Here is an 18,892-nt window from a genome sequence, read left to right as displayed (position 1 = left end):
ATTTTATGAATGTCTGAGTTACGTTTTAGTTTCTTAGTCTTAGAGTTTTGACAGCTTTCATAAACAAGAAACCATGTTGTTTTTTAGTTACTGTTTTATGCATATATAAATATTCATTTTAGATTCTCGGTTTCTCAGTTTCAATTTTCATGTTAACAACTTTAAATTGTTGAGTAAATGGGAAACAAACAACTGATGAGGTAGAATATTATGTTTTTACTGACACACTGAAGTGATCTTTTCACCAGTGCCTTTTACCTTATTTAGTATTCAATGTACAATACATTGTAAATATGTTACTATGATGTAAATAATTTCTTTGGACAAAACCAGCATCTCTGTTTGAACTGTGGTTTAATCTTGAACCATCCTGCCAGTATATGCTGTACAGTAACATAGTATTTGGTGCCAACACTGTAACAAGTGTAATACATGTATATTATGCTTGTAAGATACCAACATGCCTTTCTGTAACATTGATACATAATGTGAATAAATCTGTTAGAAAAATATGAACATGAGACACACTGTGTAGATTTATTGTTTTGATTGTCACCAATATCAATATGTACAGAGGAGTGGGTCTGGCTGGTTTTTGACGTGTTTTAGGCGTTTGTGTCTGGCTTTCTATTTTGTACCGTTTTCTTTATGTCGCCAACCCACGACATAAATAAAACGGCATAAAATAAAAATCCCGACAAAAATGGCTAAAAATATGTAAAAAAACAGCCAGGCCCACTCCTCTGCTTGGAGAGTAACCAATATGGTCCACAAATAAATGGGTGGGGGGGTGGGCGTTAGTTGCCACTTGCAGTCTATCAGTTCCATTCCATGTTGTGATACAAATACGCCCTCTAGCAGCAGGCAAAATAACTGCATTACTGCCTCCACCAAGTCTGGATACATTAAATTGAGCTTTGAAGTTCTACAGATAGCATGATTGTCAGTATTTGACTTGAAATTGCTTCTGGCACCAAACTCAAAGTTTCGCCTTTATCTTTAATGTTTCTGCATAAACTACGGTACAATTTCAACTCTTGGGGTAAGTCTAGCTGCCATCCTGGCTGTATAGGATAACAACAACATTCGAAGCTCTGGGACAATGACCGCTGAGACGGAATTCGACTTTATTCGTCTTTCTCAAGAATCATGATAACATAACAACAGTTTGAATATGAACGGCATACAGGACTACAACATAACCACATTTATGGAGTCTGTTAGTCAATATCAACCATGGCAAAACCCTAACAATATAACACACGTGTACTTTTCCTTGTACCGTAAAATCCCTATTTACGTACGCACTTTTTAAACTTTTCAAGTCGCAAACAGGTGCTCCAGGCCGACGCCAAAGTCGGGATGCGTACGTTAGGAGGAGTTCTTCCTCGGAAAAATCGCAAATAAGCATGAGAGTACGGTACATCTTCATGCAAATTAAGTGTGGAATGCTACCACACAATCAATCAGTAATAAATAATACATACCGGTACATTTAAATTGTTTGACATTTTCTACCCAGAAACATTTTCTCAGTAATCTTTTAAGTCCGTAAACGTCATCGAAAGGATGATCATGTCAACCTCTAACTATCCACAGAAATGCTGGAGAGGGGATGCGTACGTTAGGAGGGTTTTTCCCCTGAACGTCTCAACTCACTGAGTCAGGCCCGCAATCGTCCCCAAATCGGGGGTGCGTACGTTAGGAGGGGAGTGTACGTAAATAGGAATTTTACGGCATTTCTTTAAAATACCTATTGTCCCCTACGGAACTGATAGAATCTCAGTTTTCCCCACTACCTAGGCCATCAAATGGCAGGAAAGGGTGGAGCACTCTTCCCCGAGTTTGTCCTTGCGAACAGGAACAAGTACTGCGATTCAGGCGCGACCCTGTCGGACACCTGCGTACACACGGTGTTCTGTTCAACCTTCGTGTGGTGTTCTTCTTGCACCTGGCATATCAAAAAGAGATGAAATATTAGTCAATGTCTCTGTCATTCTTACAGGGATCTTCTTGGCCATCTTTGAGTTCATGTTATCAGAAACACATTTTTGTTTTGTTTTTTTCTTGAAAAGACTTCAGTATCACATTCTGTATCTATATAGCCGGTATAACTGCCATTAGGCGTAACACACCAGCTTCCCAGGCACGCGGCGCGGAAGCAGCTGGTTATATTACACCGAACTGTCTGTTACACCTAGTCTTTGTATATCTGACGGCAACCATTCTTTAAAGCTACTTACTAGTAGTGAAGATGCTCCTACAGTACTTGATGACAACGAGTTCCATTCTACTATGGTTCTCAGAAAATATGAATTTTTGAACACATCAATCCTTGGCTGATAACTCTGGTACTTAATAAAAGCATGACTATTTCTAGTCCTCTTCTGAGCTGGCATTAGATACTTATCAGTCGGTACGTCCACAGGTTTATTAGTCATTTTGTACATCATGCAAAGGGGAACTCTTGAAATAATACTCAATATGTTGATATAGTTATATATATAGATATACATTGAGAATCCAAGATTGATACAGTCAAACCTGTCTATAGCGGTCACTCAAGGGACTGGCCAAAACTGGCCGCTAAGGACAGGTGGCCGCTATGGAGAAAATGTTGATTAATTGACCACGAGTGACACATGTTTTCAGTACCCACTGAGATACATTTATTCACCGTACAGTACACATGTAAACATTACATAGGTAAGGCACATTTTAGAAATTCGATTGTTGTTCTTTTACTTCTATTATGGGCTTGAAAAAAGAATTATTGTATCTGCCAACTCCAAAATCCATGGCTTGCTCGAGCTTCATGTCTGAACAGACCAGCATCGCTATACTCTACTCTTGATCCTTCGCGACTGCTTCGCTGCCGGCACACGCGTCACCAACGAGTTTTAATCATATGAAACAAAGTCCTTCGCAGCAAAATGCCACCTAGTTAGTTAAGAACAAAACATATGTTGCTCAGTTGCCACTTACTGTTCGTTTTCGACCGGTTTGAAACATAAAATCGTGGCGACAATTTTCCATAGTCTGTTGTTGTTTGCTTGTCATGATCGGCTTCTACCATTATGCTAATAGGGTAATGAGAGGATGGTCGCTCTGTTGAGGGCTTTTTTTCTTTTCAGAAAATTGCAACAGCCCAAATTTTACATCATAGTAATGTTATTCATATCTAGTTTGAAGCTTTTGGTTAAGTAATTATCCTCAGTGATAGTTTGCAGCAAAATAAATTTAACACATACCTCCGCAACAGTGGTGTCTTCCGAGTGCCTTTATACTGCTCCGCCATTTTGAAAATCGTGTTTGGGCACATTTTCCGATGAATTCCCGGGGAAAACGGAAATATTGGGCCGACATTGAAACATTCTTGTTTTCTTTATTATCATCCTGTCAAGTTGAGTTCACATAAACTTGATAACTGCGTGAAAAAAATGAAGATTTTGAACCTGGCGTGCGGTGGCGATGCAGCTTCCACCGGCGCACATTGACCGTTATCGGCAGTGTTACTGTACTCGCGGGACCGAAAATCGTCTGGCCGCGACCGCGTTGGACAGGTGGCCGCTATAGCCTAATTCTTAATGCTTATGTCAATGGGAAAAATCCAAGGGAGCGACAAAAAGTGACCACTATGGGCAGGTGGCCGCTATGCAAAGGTGACCGCTAATACAGGTTTGACTGTATTACTTTTTTAGTACATGTACATAAAAAAAACAAGCTTACTTTCAGAATCGATAGCTGTACCTCACCCTCCTAAAAGCAGGACCCTTATCGCTTGATTCTTTGGCTCGCTCGAGTAGGGGCCCTACTCTTTAGCCCCGGTAGACACAGTTTGACGACGGCGCCACCAAAACAGCTTTCAGCCAATCAGAGGGTTTGCTAAATCTCATCTAGAGCAAAAGCGCAAAGGACGCTGGGAAGCTATCAACCAATCAGGTTACTTCTCACATTGTTATTTTAGGTTCAGAACAATTAACCGACAAATTGTGCCAAATAAGGATAGCTCATCAATTATTCATGAGCAACTGTCAGTAACGTCCCCAGAAACGAGGCTAAAGAGAAGGGCCCCTACGCGAGCGAGCCAACGAACCGAGAGATAGAGGTCCTGCTTTAAAGAGGGTGGTTGTACCTAAGAGTTATAACAGTATGATGACAACACTTACTTGCATGTGCTTAGATCCAAAGTTCTCCCAGTAGGACAGGACCTAGGAGTACAGAGACATTCGCATTGGTCAGGGTCCCAGTAGTACCTCTTACGGCAGTTACTGTAGGAAACACATGTTGTATTATTTCAAGAGTTCCCCTAAAGTTGGTTTCTTTCCAGGACATTATTTCATGCAAATTCATGGCCTCGCCTTCTGTTGCTGATTCATGGGATACAGTGATGAGTGACCATGTGACTTTTGATCATGTTATCACATAGTTATTTATAGCTTGCACTGTAACTCTTTTCACACAAGGAAATAGACCAGCTACATCTTTTAAAGGCACCCAGAGCATTTTATGAGGCTTGAAACTTGAATGACAAAACTCCAATTTCTACACATAGTAAGTTTCAATAACACAATAACATTGCATATTGACATTAAAGGAGCAAAGATACGATGTCATTGTGTGGTGAAAACTGATAGAAAATCCAAGCCCTAATACAAATAGACTGATCCTGACTGTCCATCACAATTAGCGGTTCGACCAATGAGAGAGCGACTGCATGTCCGTCAAATATTTGCATTTTTATGTTTTAATTTTGCATTTCTACGTTTTGACAAGAGGTGGGCAGAGCTATGGTATCGGTCTATTTACACTAGGCGCGTGAAACTAAAAGATCACCATGTAGCTTAGTTTTGTGCCATTTTTGAGCACTTTTGATAAGAAATTCGAACGCAAATGTGGTAAACAGTAGCATTAAATGTCAATTTCATAAAGATTACAGCAACTAGAATATTTCCAGTTTTCAAGCCTCATAAAATGCTCTGGGTGCCTTTAAAACAGTGTCAAAATTGAACTACTGGTAGAGTATGTGTTATCATGTGACATCCCTCTATGTGTTGGTCTCTCACCTTTGCCCAGATGGGCACACACACCGACATTCCTTCTCGTCCCACACCTTGCCTTCCTCACAGTCTCTACTGGGCCACAGACAGGAGCAGGCACAGCCTTCATACCTGTGAAGATGTTTCACATGTCAGTCTCAGCACAGTATTCGGCTGTTGTGGTCATTGGTGCAATTTGCAATTGGAGACAATTCAACACAAGCAGCAATTTTTGACCACACCTACTAGTCTTCTTCAAGACGACTGCCTTAATACAGTAAATCTTGAAATGCTGCGGTCTTATTTGCCTGGAGATCTCTCTACTGTGAATTCATGATGTGAATTTCCCATGTATTACAACTGCCGCACTACTGTACAGCAGAACTAGCCTAGGTGCCATCCGATTCTACCGTGGTTCCAACACTCGCTACCCCAAAAAAAATCATGATTTTTTTTCAGGGAAGAGAGTGTAGGAGCCATGGTGGTAATACGATGGCATCCAGGCTACCACAGAACTGATTCAGCCGTGAATCTGAAACACTGTGCAAAATCCTCCTTTCCCCTCCTACCACATGATAAAACCAATGCTAAAGTAAATGAATTCACAGTAATTTGTTCAATGTAATTGGGTCTTTAGCACATGGTTTTTTTCAGCTCAGAACACTCTTATGACATGACCAAACGAGGAAGATCACTGTCATCTGGTCTTTATTCTTTGCATCTTGTCCTTATTTCTTGAGACTGTAACATTACCAGCTTGTGGAAAGGACTTACCTGTGAATAGACGGGTTACAGTGGTGTGGTTTCACCTTACAGCCACACTGGCAGCTCACATGTTCTTCCATCTCAATCCCCTCTATGGCCTCAAGTTCAAGATCACCCCCAGAGGCTGACAATCCCAGCTTCATTACCTGCGGAAAATACAGTCATAAACTAGAAAGTCAGCATCTGTGAGCAAATGCAGGAGGTTTCTGTCACGGATGTAACAGATGATTTGTAGTGACGTTTTCTATCCTGGAATATGCAGTTAAGGGAGCACACTCCAGTTTATTTGGGGTTTCAATTGGAGGCTGCGCACCCTCAAGTCTAGGTACTGTCTCTTCCAGGGAATTATTCCGAAGGAAATCAACTGTGTATGGGGTATAAAAGCCTATCCCTTCCGCCACAAGACAAACTGAGTTTTGTTTCTTCAACCTCTCTAATTTTGGTAAATTACCAGAAAAAAATCATAACTTTCACGTCAAAAACTTGTACATTATCGATAATGGAGCTTCACTGTAAATAGCGGACTACCTTGTATAGCGGAGTACCTCTGCTGATTTCTACTATTTTTGCTAGCGATAGGACGGAGCCTGGTAGAGGCTAGCATTTACACCCAAAGCACGTTTTTCTTTCACCAGCTCTTGGCTCTGATCCAGTTCCTCACAGGCAGCCTTGCTAATGAGCAAACTTTGTCAAAGAGGAAGGGACCCATGGGGAAGTGTCAGAGTTGATTTACTTAAAATGTCACACTATACCTCCTCTGTTGTGCACAGATAAGCAGTTAAAATCAATGCTGAAATGACTACTAGGATGTAACTCTCAGGGTTCTGCGTACAGTCAGATAAATTGTTGCAAGGGAAGTGATATCATTGTAGGAAGACTCCACCCAACAGAAAATACTGAGGTTTGGTACGAATGGCCGGTGTTGAAGTCTTACTCACAGGAAAAGTGGCATCGTGTGGCGCAATCGGTTTTGAGTGGTTGGCCCAGAACCGAGAGGTCCCGGGTTCGAAACCCCGACATGCCCCCATGTTGTGCCCTCGGGAAAGGCACTTTACACGACTTTCCTCACTCCATCCAGGTGTGAATGGGTACCTGACTTCGCTTAGGTCGTATTGAGTTCACCTGCTGGCACCGAATGGCAGCCGCCCAGACCCTTGCGACAGTTCCACAAAGTGCAAGTGTGGAGGAAATATGTATCTGTTCTGTATTATATGATTGTAAACCCTGCAGCAATTCAGCATTGGCTGCCATTGCACAGGTAATTTCTGACCAATAAACCATTATTATTTTAATTAGTAATTGTATGTCATCTAAGGACAAATTTGCAGTGATTCAAAGTGATGCAAAAAGGTATACTTAATGGTGTCTTTTGGTTACAATGTTTCAAATGCATGTACATGTCTTTTCTACTACTGTACAGGACAACTAGATTGCTGGAGATTCTTTGTTTTTAGGGTGCATTGTTTAGTGAAAAGGTACAGGTTTGCGTAGCAAAACCTTTGTTGGATCAATTGGCATGCGCGGTGGCCGCCATCTTGAATTGTGATGTCACAGGGTCGCCATACCAATTTATTGGGAGGGGTGTTTTTTGGGGTCGCTAGCAGTCTCTCTATTGTAAACAAATCGACACACAACTATCACACATTCAACTCAAATAAAGAGAAAAATTCAATACCAATTCATATTTATATGAATAACTAACATAGCAAGCTTGAAGTGTATGTAGCACAAATACTTAACTCTAGTTTCTTAGATGTTGACTTCTTTATATGACTTCTCTACTCTAGTCCTATATCCATTGCACTTACTGTAACGGTGGTATTCTTGGTTTCAAGGGGTTCACACTGGAATATGTTGGCATGGCAACAACCGCCGCACTTTTGCAGTTCGACGCAGCTGGGAATGACAATCGTACTGGGGCTGTTGTTGGGAATCTTGACTTCCGTTCCGCGAGGAGAGCAGAAGTCGATTTCTGACAAGAGACTGGTCACCATGTTGGCACCTATAATTTAAAGGAGACAACAAGATCCTCACATGTCAGCCTATGTCAGATTATATTCTGAAATATAATAACTTTCAAATATATATACATGTATATATATATATATATACATAAATCATACTACAGTTGGGAGGAAACATCACACTAGAAATGCTGCATTTCCATAAAAGCAAAGATTCCATATACTTCTTCCAATGGTCTGTTTCTCATTAGGCCACACCAAGTTAATTTCTTGGTTAACAGATTTTTTACGGAACTTTAGCAAAAACAAAATCATGACAACAGAAGGCCGGGGTGAAAACTTGCACCTGACCCTGTTCACTCCCTTGCTGAAACTGTGTGCACCAAAATACAGACTTTCCTCTGAGATTCTGCTTTCCTGTTGATTTTCCAATCTAGCATTTTTTTTAATTCTGTTAAGCAAGAAATTAAAATGGTGTTGCCTTAGCTATACTAATAGCCACTCTTTCCCAAAGTGAAGAAACCATGAGGAAGCAGCATACCAGTGGCTACGTATTTCCATATTAGATTTCAATGGAGGAAATACAGGCTCATTTGATAGCCACCAAGTCCAAAAGTGTACTGCAAATCCTGAGAATCCCAGAAACCATGTGGAAGCAGCTTACACAGTAGTTACGTATTTCCATGTTGCATTTCAATGCAGGAAATATTGGCTCATTTAGTGGCCACCATTTCCGTAGCCTGACTGACAGATATCGTCGTGCTTAAAGCGGCATGCTCAATGTGGATACAAGCCGTCAGAGTTTGCATCACACAGACAATTTCCATAGTGCTGCAAATCCCGGGAAACCATGAGGAAGTTGCATACTGGTTATGTTACGCATTTCATTTTAGGATCTCAATGGAGGAAAAAAATACAGGAAAAATCTCTTTAAGTTTTCTTGAAATGTATGAAACACAATCTATTATAATGTATTACCTTGTCTGCTCACTATCACTTTTTCAGAAGGAAAAGGATTTCTAGATCTGCCACCAGCTGCCCAAGCTGTACCACCACTCCCATCCAGAAGGACATCATCACCTCCCAGACCTCCGAGTCGACCGCGAATCGTCTTGTTTTTTGCGCTCGTTGGGAAGCGGTCGCCACGAGGGACAGAGTCTGGAATGAAGTCTGTGGAAGGACCAGAGACCTCTGGACCTATGAAAAAAAAAAACAGAACCATGGAAATACTTTATTATTATAATTATTATATATCAGGGTCGTGTGGCGCAACGGCAGAGCGTTCGACTAGGAACCAAGAGGTCCTGAGTTCAAATCCTGTCGTGTCACCGATCTTGTGCCCTTGGGAAAGGTACTTTACACGACTTTCCTCACTCCACCCAGGTGTAAATGGGTACCTGACTTTGGTTGGGGAAGGTCGTATTGAGGTCACCTGGTGGTGCCGAATGGCAGCCGCACAGACCCTTGCGACAGTTCCACAAAGTGCAAGTGTGGATAAGATATTATATATGTTGTGTATCGAGTGAAACCTGTAATACCCTGCATCAATTCAGCGCTAGAAAGGCTGCCATTGCGGGTAGTTTCTGACCAATAAAAAACCATTATTATAACATAAGAAATACTACGGTATTCTTGCTTTACCTCTATGTCACCTATTAGTATTACCAAGTTTACATTTCCTTCTCTCCCTCATTACTAGTAAGTGAGTAGGGGGCATGTGAAGGAGGTGAGGCAGCCATATCAAAATGCTGCAAGGCAAAGATATTGTTTAGTAGTACGTTTATGAAGGTTACACATTCAGGTCAACAATACAGTGTACTTAAATACATTTGAGTAACATTTGCATACAATCCTTATGATTCGTCCTGCCAGTAAGGGGTGCTGAAGAGGAGTGATGGATGTCACTCAAAACATCTGGAAGTTATCTACGAATCTTATCCAGTTGTAAAGATTGAATTGTACTAATTTGTACAATTTAGATATTGTTTAGTACAATGTAGTTTGGATCAGTACTACATGTAGGACTGTAATGAAAAAAATAACATTCCCACGGTACTTAGCAGTAATAGATTTTGGAAGAGAACAGCCATCTGCCTCTCAGAACCCCTCAAAGTGTGACGCATAAGGTTTTATGTAATTTCAAACAAAAAATCAATCAAATATAGTATCTTCAATGAAAGTACGAGATTCTAGCTAACTCAGCACTTACCAAAGCTGTCCGTGCTGACATTGAAGAGCTGGAATAAGTCAGCAGGGTTCTTCACATCGAGTAGCTTGTGTAGGACTTGAAAAGGTATCTTCTGTGGATTCAAAATATAACAATCAACATCATATACCACGTATAGACTTTCCACTAATATAAACGGACAGTTTAGACATTTAAGTATTGACAGTTGTAAAGTCATGAACATTAAAAAAGTAAAAGACTTAACGCCAAAAATAGTTACTCAAGCAACTGGATAAGATTTTGAAGATCCTCACATCTTATCCAGTTGCTTGAGTAACTATTTTTGGCGTATCTTACTACCTGGGTGTCTAACCTTCATCAACTTGTTAAAGACTTTAACTTTTTAAATGTTCATAACTGTTAAACCAAAAATGTGTGCCCATACCTCTCCCTGAATCGCTGTACAAGTCACCAGAAGTAATATCAACATCTTAGGTGCCATCTTTATCCACTGTCACCCAACGTCAAGTTCAAAGTAAGAGTAATCTCTTTTAAGTTCCTCAAATGACTTAAAAACTTCCTTGAGTGCCAAAAATAAATCTACGGGGAAGTGGTTACATCACAGCAACTGTCCACGATCTCGCGCTGTAATATAAGAAGGAAAACACCCCGCCCACTCGCGCTAAACTACAGTACCAAAGGTTGGACATAAAAGTTTAGCAAACGTAAACAAGTTAGAAAAAACACTTCCGGTTACATACCTGTCATACCGAGCACGTAGGCCCCCCCTCCCCCGCCCAGCACAATATGGTTTTGGAAAAGGCCGTCTTTGCCGTAGGATGTCGGCTGGACGCGTTAGTTTACTTTTCACCGAATAATTAGGGATAAAACACAAAATAGCCATTTGAAAATCGACCAAAACGAACACGATTTGCTGAAACTATCCGAAAAAAGTGTTCGAAGCTATCTGTCATGTAAAGCGGAAACAAGTAAGGTAATACTCATTTTGAGGTGAGATGATAATACTTGCCTAATAATCTAACAGTACAAAAATATCAGTTGTTAGTAATAAAGCTATAAATAATCTATTAAAATAAATTGTAAATTAAAAACATATATGAATGTGTTGAATAAGTGTCATTTTATACAATTTTGATAAGACAATTTTGTGATAATTTCAGATCTCCCCTTGTAATAGTTGGAGTATTCCATTTCCGGTTTAGCTTGGAACAACCGCCATTTTGCAGTGACTGTTGATGAAGGGGAAACTGGAAGAACCGGTGATTTCGGCCCCAAAACTCGACATGAAAATGGCTGCAGAAGTCGAGCGGACACTGGTAAGGAAACTCAAACATTTGATAGTCTAAATTGTGTCGTTATTTATCGCTTCTGATGTATATACAGCGCGTAGACTTCTGTGAATAGGGACGATTTTTAGTTGTCAAAATTTTGGGAGGGGCGAAGGAACAAGTTGGGTGCACGATAATCGTATCCCGCACACCCGGACATCTCTGCTTTTCTTAACGGATTATTCCCTCAAAGCTATGAAACTTGAAACTTTGCGAGGTATTAAAAGGGTTAGAAGGGGTTAAACTTGAAAGGAAAGTTTAATTTGCGTCTTTTACTGTCTCTATTTTGACTATGCCTGGTCATATCGTCTAGTAAAAGCTCTATGGGGAGGGGGGTGTATTTGCGACTTGGTCAGTAGTTCTGCCCCAAGGCCATATCCAAAGTCCTTCAAGTAAAAATCAATTGTATATTAACTATTTCTGCAGAGATGATGATACGATGATCGTAATTTTTGTTTAGCCTTCACGGTGTTTTTTTACGTTTTAATGATTGTATCTCATTTATACATATGTACATATGATGAGTTAGTATACAAGTACGTGTGCACATGTTTCCCCCACCCCTCATTAACACAAGTCATTTTTCACACATTTTAAAATCTGCCTGCTGGTCAAATATTTTTTTTATTATGTCATTACCTTTCTCCTGCCTCTTTTATCCAGACCTGGCACCAAAACATTAACCATTAGAAAAGTTGGCACAGCAGGCTTTCTAGTAGTTCTCATTAATAATCATTGACTGGACGGGTACACATGCTTTGTTCTCACACAAGGGTTGTTTTGTGTGCGTGTGCCGTCCTCACCGTGCCTCTGGCTGTTCAGTGTTTACTCATTTGTGCTAAGGTGTCAACGGCCGACTTTCTACGAGCTGTGTCTTGGGCATGTACTAGAAATCGTGTCTTCATAACTAGAAAGCAGTTTTGATCCTGAAACGTACTCAATACAGGAAACTTCTTATTATTTCAGACAGTAACCTGTAAAATTCTTCACAGAATTGCAGTGAAGGTCATAATTTTGCTATGAAGTCTTGAAAGTTGAATGTCTACTTTTTAACTTATGCTGCCACAAAGGACAGTGTGTTGTGTGTTTCTTGTGTCTCTACGATTATTATTAATAAGGGCTAGGTGAAGCTGGGCGAACGATAATTAACTTATGATATACGGAGAGTTGGAAATGTACTAATACAAGGAGAGTATTGTACATGCAATCAAAAACAATACGCCTGTCTGACAATGCACCCATTGTGTTGAAATGTTTGTTCCCCTGAACCATGGCCTTGTCACTTCAGAAATACTGGTAGTACGCTGTGGTTCGGTGAATACAATAGAGGTAACTTGAGTTTCTAAAACTGTTTCCTTTCTGGTTATGTGCTATGTTCTTATACTAGAGCCAAGCATTGTGATTGGACCTATTGTTTCAATGCATAATGCAAAATGAAGACCTGATGTAATAATTCTTTTTATCGGATAATCCCTATTTAACTTGGGTAATGAAAGTGACCTAGCAGCTGCCATTTAAATTTATTTTGCTTGAAAATTGGACATTTGAACATACTCAAACTCTCCACTTAACTGAACTATTTATTCATTTGTTTATTTATTTATTATATTAGTCTTCAGGGTTGTCCCTAAGGGAGCTATAACTCAGACATGGCGTTGCCATTGCGATATGATAATGGCCAATTGAAGTATTATTGATATGGTTCCTATGCATGTTTATTAGAGTAGAGCTCATTATAAACCTATGTCGGCAAACAGAAGTATCAGAATACTGTTGAAATATCTTCGTAATACTAGCACTGTATGATTTCGGTGCTACTGAAAATATACAGAATTTGCGTGACCTTACATTACATGTACAAGTATACACCCTGCTATTTTTAACCTTTGGTTATGCAGAACAGCTCTGAGATCGATGTACATGTGATAAAAGTAATAGAGTGTAACTCATTATTGAGTCTTAACGACCATATTTCTGGAGATTGCAATCTGTATCAGTTAAGTGTACATGCGATCCATTGAAGTTTCTTATTGAACATACATATTGATTGGTACATTTTGCTCATTTTTCTTTTCCAATGGAAGGTTCGAAATATTCTTTTCCTTGCATGTATGGCACAGAATCGTGGCAAATTTTGTGTTTGAAGCCAACCAAAGCTTTTGTAATACGATAAGCAGATCAATATCTTTTTTCCCACAAGGCTGCAGCGAAACCAAAGGCACTGATTTGACTGACATTATTTAATTACTTTTGGGTAACTCAATTACTGAATTATGCATGATGTAACTCTTCAGTTTCAAGGAAAAGGACTGTATATCTGCCACTATTTTCTGTCACTGTCAGAGTTTTTTTTGGACAGTTATATATATTGTATTCATGATACAGGCAATGACTGGCATTGAAATTTGAATGATACATTGCATGTTCCAGATAATTTGTAACAAATGATTTTTATCTGACGTGGTACATGTACATGTATTCAAACCCACATGTAACAATATCCAAAACATTCAGAGGGTCAAGGGAAATTATTGTGACTGGTACTCCAAGTTTTCTTCATTAACATGAATAAATGTATACACTATATTATAGTATAAATAGTTTGCATGGATTTTTCAATGTTAAATCTTCCAGCAGTTTTGAAATACATTTATCTAGATAGTTGTCTAGACAAAAGTTATCCATAAAATATAAAATGATAAATCATCGTCCATTGATGGTACTGGCATGGCAGTAAAAATAGCTTTCAGACACCATCATTTTTCATTGACTGTTGGTTATATACAAATTACATGTAGATAAAGGTTCACTTTTCGGAACTGTCACAGAGCAGAAGTTTTCTGTCTGAGGCACTGAACATCTGAAACAACAGGGACAGTCCGGGTGGGATAAACATTTAGGTTGGAATTATCAGGGCCTGGCTTAGCGTGAAATCTGCATTTTCTTCCTATGGGGTTCCGCTGTAGTGCCAGATACTGAATCTTTTGGTAATTTCTCAGTATTTTGTAACAATTGCTAGAATTGATATTAGTATGACTAACTGAGCATACTTATTTAATTTATTTGAAATGCTATTAAACATGTTCTATAATCTCTTTTATGTCACTATGTATTAGTATTAGTACCACATTGTTCTCACATTTTAAATTTTACAGCAAGTTACATGTTTTAGAAAAAAATTAAAGTTAATGTATTATTCTTTGTTAGCCACATATTTTTATTATTTGTAATGATAATTCAAGGGATGATATTGTATTATGTGATATCTGTTCCCTGTGTATAAATGGTTGATTTTAAAGTACAGTATATGTTTAAATTATGGACTATGTACATGTAAGTATATGATAAACTTCAAGACACACCACAATACACATTAACAGTTCAAGTTGAGGTCCAAGGTTTCGTTTTGGCCCAGATTGAATTCTCAACACCACCTTGCATATTGCCATGCACACTTGGGGATTGTGACATCCATTGTCGTCAACCTTTTGAACCCTTACCCTGATCAGAATGCACGCTGTCGTCTGGGGTATCTAGACCGTGGTAATGGTCGGATCAGAATGACTTTAATGACAAAAGGAACTTGAAGTATGCCATCAATCCAGTTGAAGGAACTGGGCTACGGGATCGCAGGGGTTTTTCTAGAAAAATTAAACAAAAAGGAGCACACGCAGGTGAGGGAGCAAATTCTACATATTTATGGAAGAATCAATCACTGATCATGAGAGAAGCCTGTATGCTGGATATTAAGCTTAAATCTGAATTTGACGAGGGGTCACTGGGCTGAAACAAGAGGGCGCAGCGCCCCTCTTTCCCAATTTAGATGAACCCCTGGGATCGGTTTGAGTGTTAAAATGAATTCAGCTAGGATTGTGGCATATGGGCCTGGAATTTTGAAATTTCAATATTTTTTTTATGATTGGAAATGTAGCATACATAAATGTAAGCAAGTTATCTTCTGCTAGTATATATATATACAGTTTACGTCAGTGATGAAATTATACCCCAGATGATTGTGCTTTATTAGAACACAGTTTTATTACATGTAGCATATTGCTTGGATACTTTATTGGGATACGACGGATCTTAATGCTAATATTATTCCTCACATGGCTGCAGAGATCTGGAATTTTGCATGCTCTTAAAGTGCTGCAGTTGATGTTGATAAGAATGTTATTGCATACAATGAATGATTATTTTAATGAAAGGAAGTGCACCACAGTAGAATAATCAGAGCAATTTAGAAATTCCATTACAACTAGTAATCGTTATACTGGAATTTTAAGAACGTTCCAATTATTTAATGTTTTTCTAGAGAAAGTCATAGCAATGATGTATTTCTTTTACCGTTTTTTTTCTTCTTAAAGGCTGAAGAAGGTCTTAGTTTTGACCATTTGAATTTTTCATTTACCATACTAGCCCGACTGCTTGCCCTTATCCTGACATGTCCAGTGTGTACAGGGCCCATCCCATGTTAATCACAGTGTTTATGCACAGGAATGTGACATCATGTTGTCTTATCTAATTAGAGCAGAAACTGTTTGCAAAGATCTGTTTCATGTCAGAATGGTCTCTGGTGTAATGCCGGCGTCACAATTCATGGAGCGTCGCCCGAATTTGTAGATCGCCCGTAGCTCGCCGAATGTCAAATGAGCGCCGACTGTATTCTCCAATGAAAAAATCGGGTGACGTCCGTCGAACACTAAAAACTAAAAAATTCCCCATGAGATGGTACCATCTCTTGGACATGGACAAAATCAAAATCGACTAACCTGGTAAAAGGCCAATATTTTGATCAACTTTGATTTCTGAAAATCGCCCGAAGCCCACATAATCGACAGGACGTCGGCCGTACTTCGGCCGAAAATGCACATTTGAAGCTCGCCAACACTTCGGCCGAGCTGAATTTCTTATTTGTGACAGGGGCTTTCACATAGTGCTTTCTCCCTAGAATACTAATGTCTTGATATTGATTCATAATCATATTCAATCATGCATCTGTAAATTTTGAGATGTAGTGACAATCAATGAATGTTGTATCATCATCATCAGTATACACATTGTTGATCTTTCGTCTGTTTGCTTTTGTTTACTTGATTCTGTTTGTTTGTGTAGATTGCACTTTCAGTTTCACCAGACTTTTAGATCAGGGTTTTGCATGGAATGTAGATATTTGGGTGTGGTCGAAAGTTCATCTTCTTGCGAGTCCGCTCAAAAAGGACCATCTTCAATTAAGACGGCATTGTTTTGACAAGGATCTTTATCCAGCTTCTTTAGTTTAGAAAAGGATTCTTACTGGCTTTGCAACTTACATTGAAAGTGAGTTGGCTGAGTGCACAAGTTATCCGAGCTAGGCTGTTCAAATCCATTGTTTGCTGTTCTGAAATTTGTCCATTTGCCATTGCTAGTACATTGAGGAAATTTATAGGTCTTGTGTCTAGTAACAGCCAATGAGGGCGACTTTAGAGAATGGAAGCTAATTGAGTAGTTTGTTGACCATTTGATTGATTACGAGGGATGTTTGTGAAGAGATGACAGCTGTTTATTTTACTGTCCCATTTCTTGGCTGCCATTTCAAAACTGGAGATTTATTTGATATAGGAGATTCTTTTTACACAACCAGGTAATCTTACCTGCTAACGTTTCGATGTCTATCAGACACCTTCTTCAGAGCTTCTGACTGGAGTACTGCTTCTCACCGCTATAAGTAGCCGATGTAGGTGGCGCTCTTGCGATGAGAACACTGTCCCAAACGTGGCTAAGCTTGTATCCCCCCTCGTCTTGGTTCAGCAGGTGAGATTACCTGGTTGTGTAAAAAGAATCTCCTATATCCTATATTCTACCAACCTGATGAAATTATTTTCTGGAGATTTATCTCTTTGTATCAGCCTAAGATGGCTTAAATCTTTCCTTTAACTGAACCAAAATATTTGATATAGACTTTGAGAAAATGGCTAGACGGAACATGATTAAACTGTTTATGAGTATATTTACCTGTTTGCTAACCAGAAGTACCTATTATTAAGACACATGGATAAGTGATCACTAGACAATAGCCTACTTGTTGATAAAGAACAATCACTGATTGGTGCCAGTTTCCTGTAAAGTGGTTGGGTAGCTTTTAAATAGTACCATTTACAATTGATTATGTCTTTCTCTCACCTGGATGTCCCCAGATAACATCTGAAGTAAGCCTGGAGGGTCTGGTTATACCCCCATTCCACTTGGACGGCGCTCTCGCCGCGCCCTCACGGCGACCATAGCGCCGTGAGAGGCGCCGATTTCCTGGAAAACATGCTCAAGTGGAATCTCTACGGCGACCTCAGCGCGACCAAAATGTCAAATGTCAGCAACTTTTTATGAGCAACCAAAGATTTCACAGATCACTCAACGAATTCTAGAGATAAAGAACGAATTTTTTGTTCGTTTTGTGTGCTTTGTTGTCTTCTCTGTCATACCTTTACCTCTTGCATCATATTTGAATGATAAAATCAAGGGGAAAACAGATTCAATTTTGATCGCTGCACGGTCGCTTAGTGTGTGTCTTAAGTTATATATTTGTTCAAATATGTTTTTTTGTCTGTCATGTAACCTGTTTGCTATAAATATCTTTTATCATGCTACGTTATTATAGAAACGTAAATCACAGAATTGTGAAACACTTTTTGAACCACAGACAATAAAACTTGGAGGGAATTTAATTTGAATGGAAGCAAGTACTTGTAGTTATTCGTCAATTTGTAATACCACTAGGAAAATTTTGATTTGACCACAAAATTCCCAGAAATTCAAGATACACCGCTTCAAGAATGAAATTTGTTTGAACTACAGTTAAGACCATTCAATCATTCAATCCTCGTAGAGTGCTCGCTGCGATCCTTGAGCGCTGCGGCCCTTTGATCCCTCGCTGCGGCCCTTTGATCCCATCGCCATCCTCGGCGCGCTCACGGCGACTGTTTTGAACATGTTCAAAACCATCGCCGAGGTGACGGCGCGCATGGCGCGCATGGCGCTCTCACCGCGCTCCCAATGCGCTCTCGCCGCGCTCTCGGCGCTCTCACGGCGCTCTCGGCGCTCTCACGGCGCTCTCGGCGCTCTCACGGCGATCTGGCCAAATTGACGTCGCCGTGAGAGCGCGGTGAGAGCGCCGCCCTAGTGGAATGGGGGTCTTAGGAAGACTGTCATTAGGCTATAGGATGGTACAGTACTGTTCATGCAGATAAGAGCTAACAGCTTTTGCCCAGTATTTTGTCCTCAAGTTGTGAACAAGATACTGCCTGGGCAAGAGCATCATAAGTACAGTATAAACATTTAGCATTAGGGGATTATTTTAGAGGTTAGAACCTTTATAGAAGGACGTTTTCAAACTCAAGCAATCACAGAATGTTCAGAGAAGGCCAGAGAGAGGAAGCTATATGGAAGAGACTGATGCTGCATGATACTACCATGGTCACCCACCCTCAAGCATGAATCAGATAAGGTCTCATTCCTGTGTTAGTCCGCGTGTATACTCCAAAAGAATCCGTCCAAAAACAATAACCGGGCATAAGAGGCGTGTGTTTAGGTGGATCATAAATTGCCTTTTATCGGCCCGACCTAATATAAGAA

At 39.8% G+C, this 18,892-nt stretch overlaps 2 protein-coding genes and 1 long non-coding RNA gene across 9 annotated transcripts in view; 1 reads left to right on the top strand and 2 right to left on the bottom strand.

The window, feature by feature from the left end:
* Window positions 1–1,110: 1,110 nt before the first annotated feature.
* LOC136436905 (uncharacterized) lies at window positions 1,111–4,279 on the bottom strand. The gene is made up of 2 exons (XR_010756109.1): window positions 4,170–4,279; window positions 1,111–1,951 (listed from the first exon to the last, which is right to left on the bottom strand). It is a non-coding gene; the product is annotated as an uncharacterized lncRNA (long non-coding RNA).
* Window positions 4,280–5,731: 1,452 nt separating this feature from the next.
* On the bottom strand, window positions 5,732–10,938 carry LOC136436902 (platelet-derived growth factor subunit A-like). Of its 2 annotated transcripts, none has more exons than XR_010756108.1 (5): window positions 10,697–10,938; window positions 9,978–10,068; window positions 8,747–8,965; window positions 7,613–7,806; window positions 5,732–5,950 (listed from the first exon to the last, which is right to left on the bottom strand). XR_010756108.1 is itself a non-coding variant. In XM_066431297.1 (5 exons), exons 1-5 carry the CDS (start codon window positions 10,435–10,437, stop codon window positions 5,810–5,812), a joined length of 702 nt encoding a protein of 233 aa, XP_066287394.1. In that variant the 5' UTR covers window positions 10,438–10,689; the 3' UTR covers window positions 5,739–5,809. The 2 variants fall into 2 exon arrangements, 1 of the variants encoding a protein (XP_066287394.1); XM_066431297.1 differs by lacking the exon at window positions 10,697–10,938 and adding an exon at window positions 10,381–10,689 and having other exon boundaries at window positions 5,739–5,950.
* A 199-nt stretch (window positions 10,939–11,137) lies between these two features.
* LOC136436900 (septin-11-like) overlaps window positions 11,138–18,892 on the top strand; it is a 48,830-nt gene continuing 41,075 nt past the window's right edge. For 4 of the 6 annotated variants that reach the window (XM_066431292.1, XM_066431294.1, XM_066431293.1 and 1 more), the window contains exon 1: window positions 11,141–11,272. In XM_066431292.1, the coding sequence (XP_066287389.1) occupies window positions 11,192–11,272 (81 nt within the window). In that variant the 5' untranslated portion in view covers window positions 11,141–11,191. Of the gene's footprint in view, window positions 11,273–18,892 lie in introns of all 6 variants that reach the window. The other 2 variants (XM_066431291.1, XM_066431290.1) reach the window with 2 other exon arrangements.

This window comes from Branchiostoma lanceolatum, chromosome 6, assembly GCF_035083965.1.
Source record: "Branchiostoma lanceolatum isolate klBraLanc5 chromosome 6, klBraLanc5.hap2, whole genome shotgun sequence".
Taxonomy (NCBI): Eukaryota; Metazoa; Chordata; class Leptocardii; order Amphioxiformes; family Branchiostomatidae; genus Branchiostoma; species Branchiostoma lanceolatum.
Note: the sequence above shows the minus strand (reverse complement) of the source record. Positions and strands in the feature narration are given on the sequence as shown.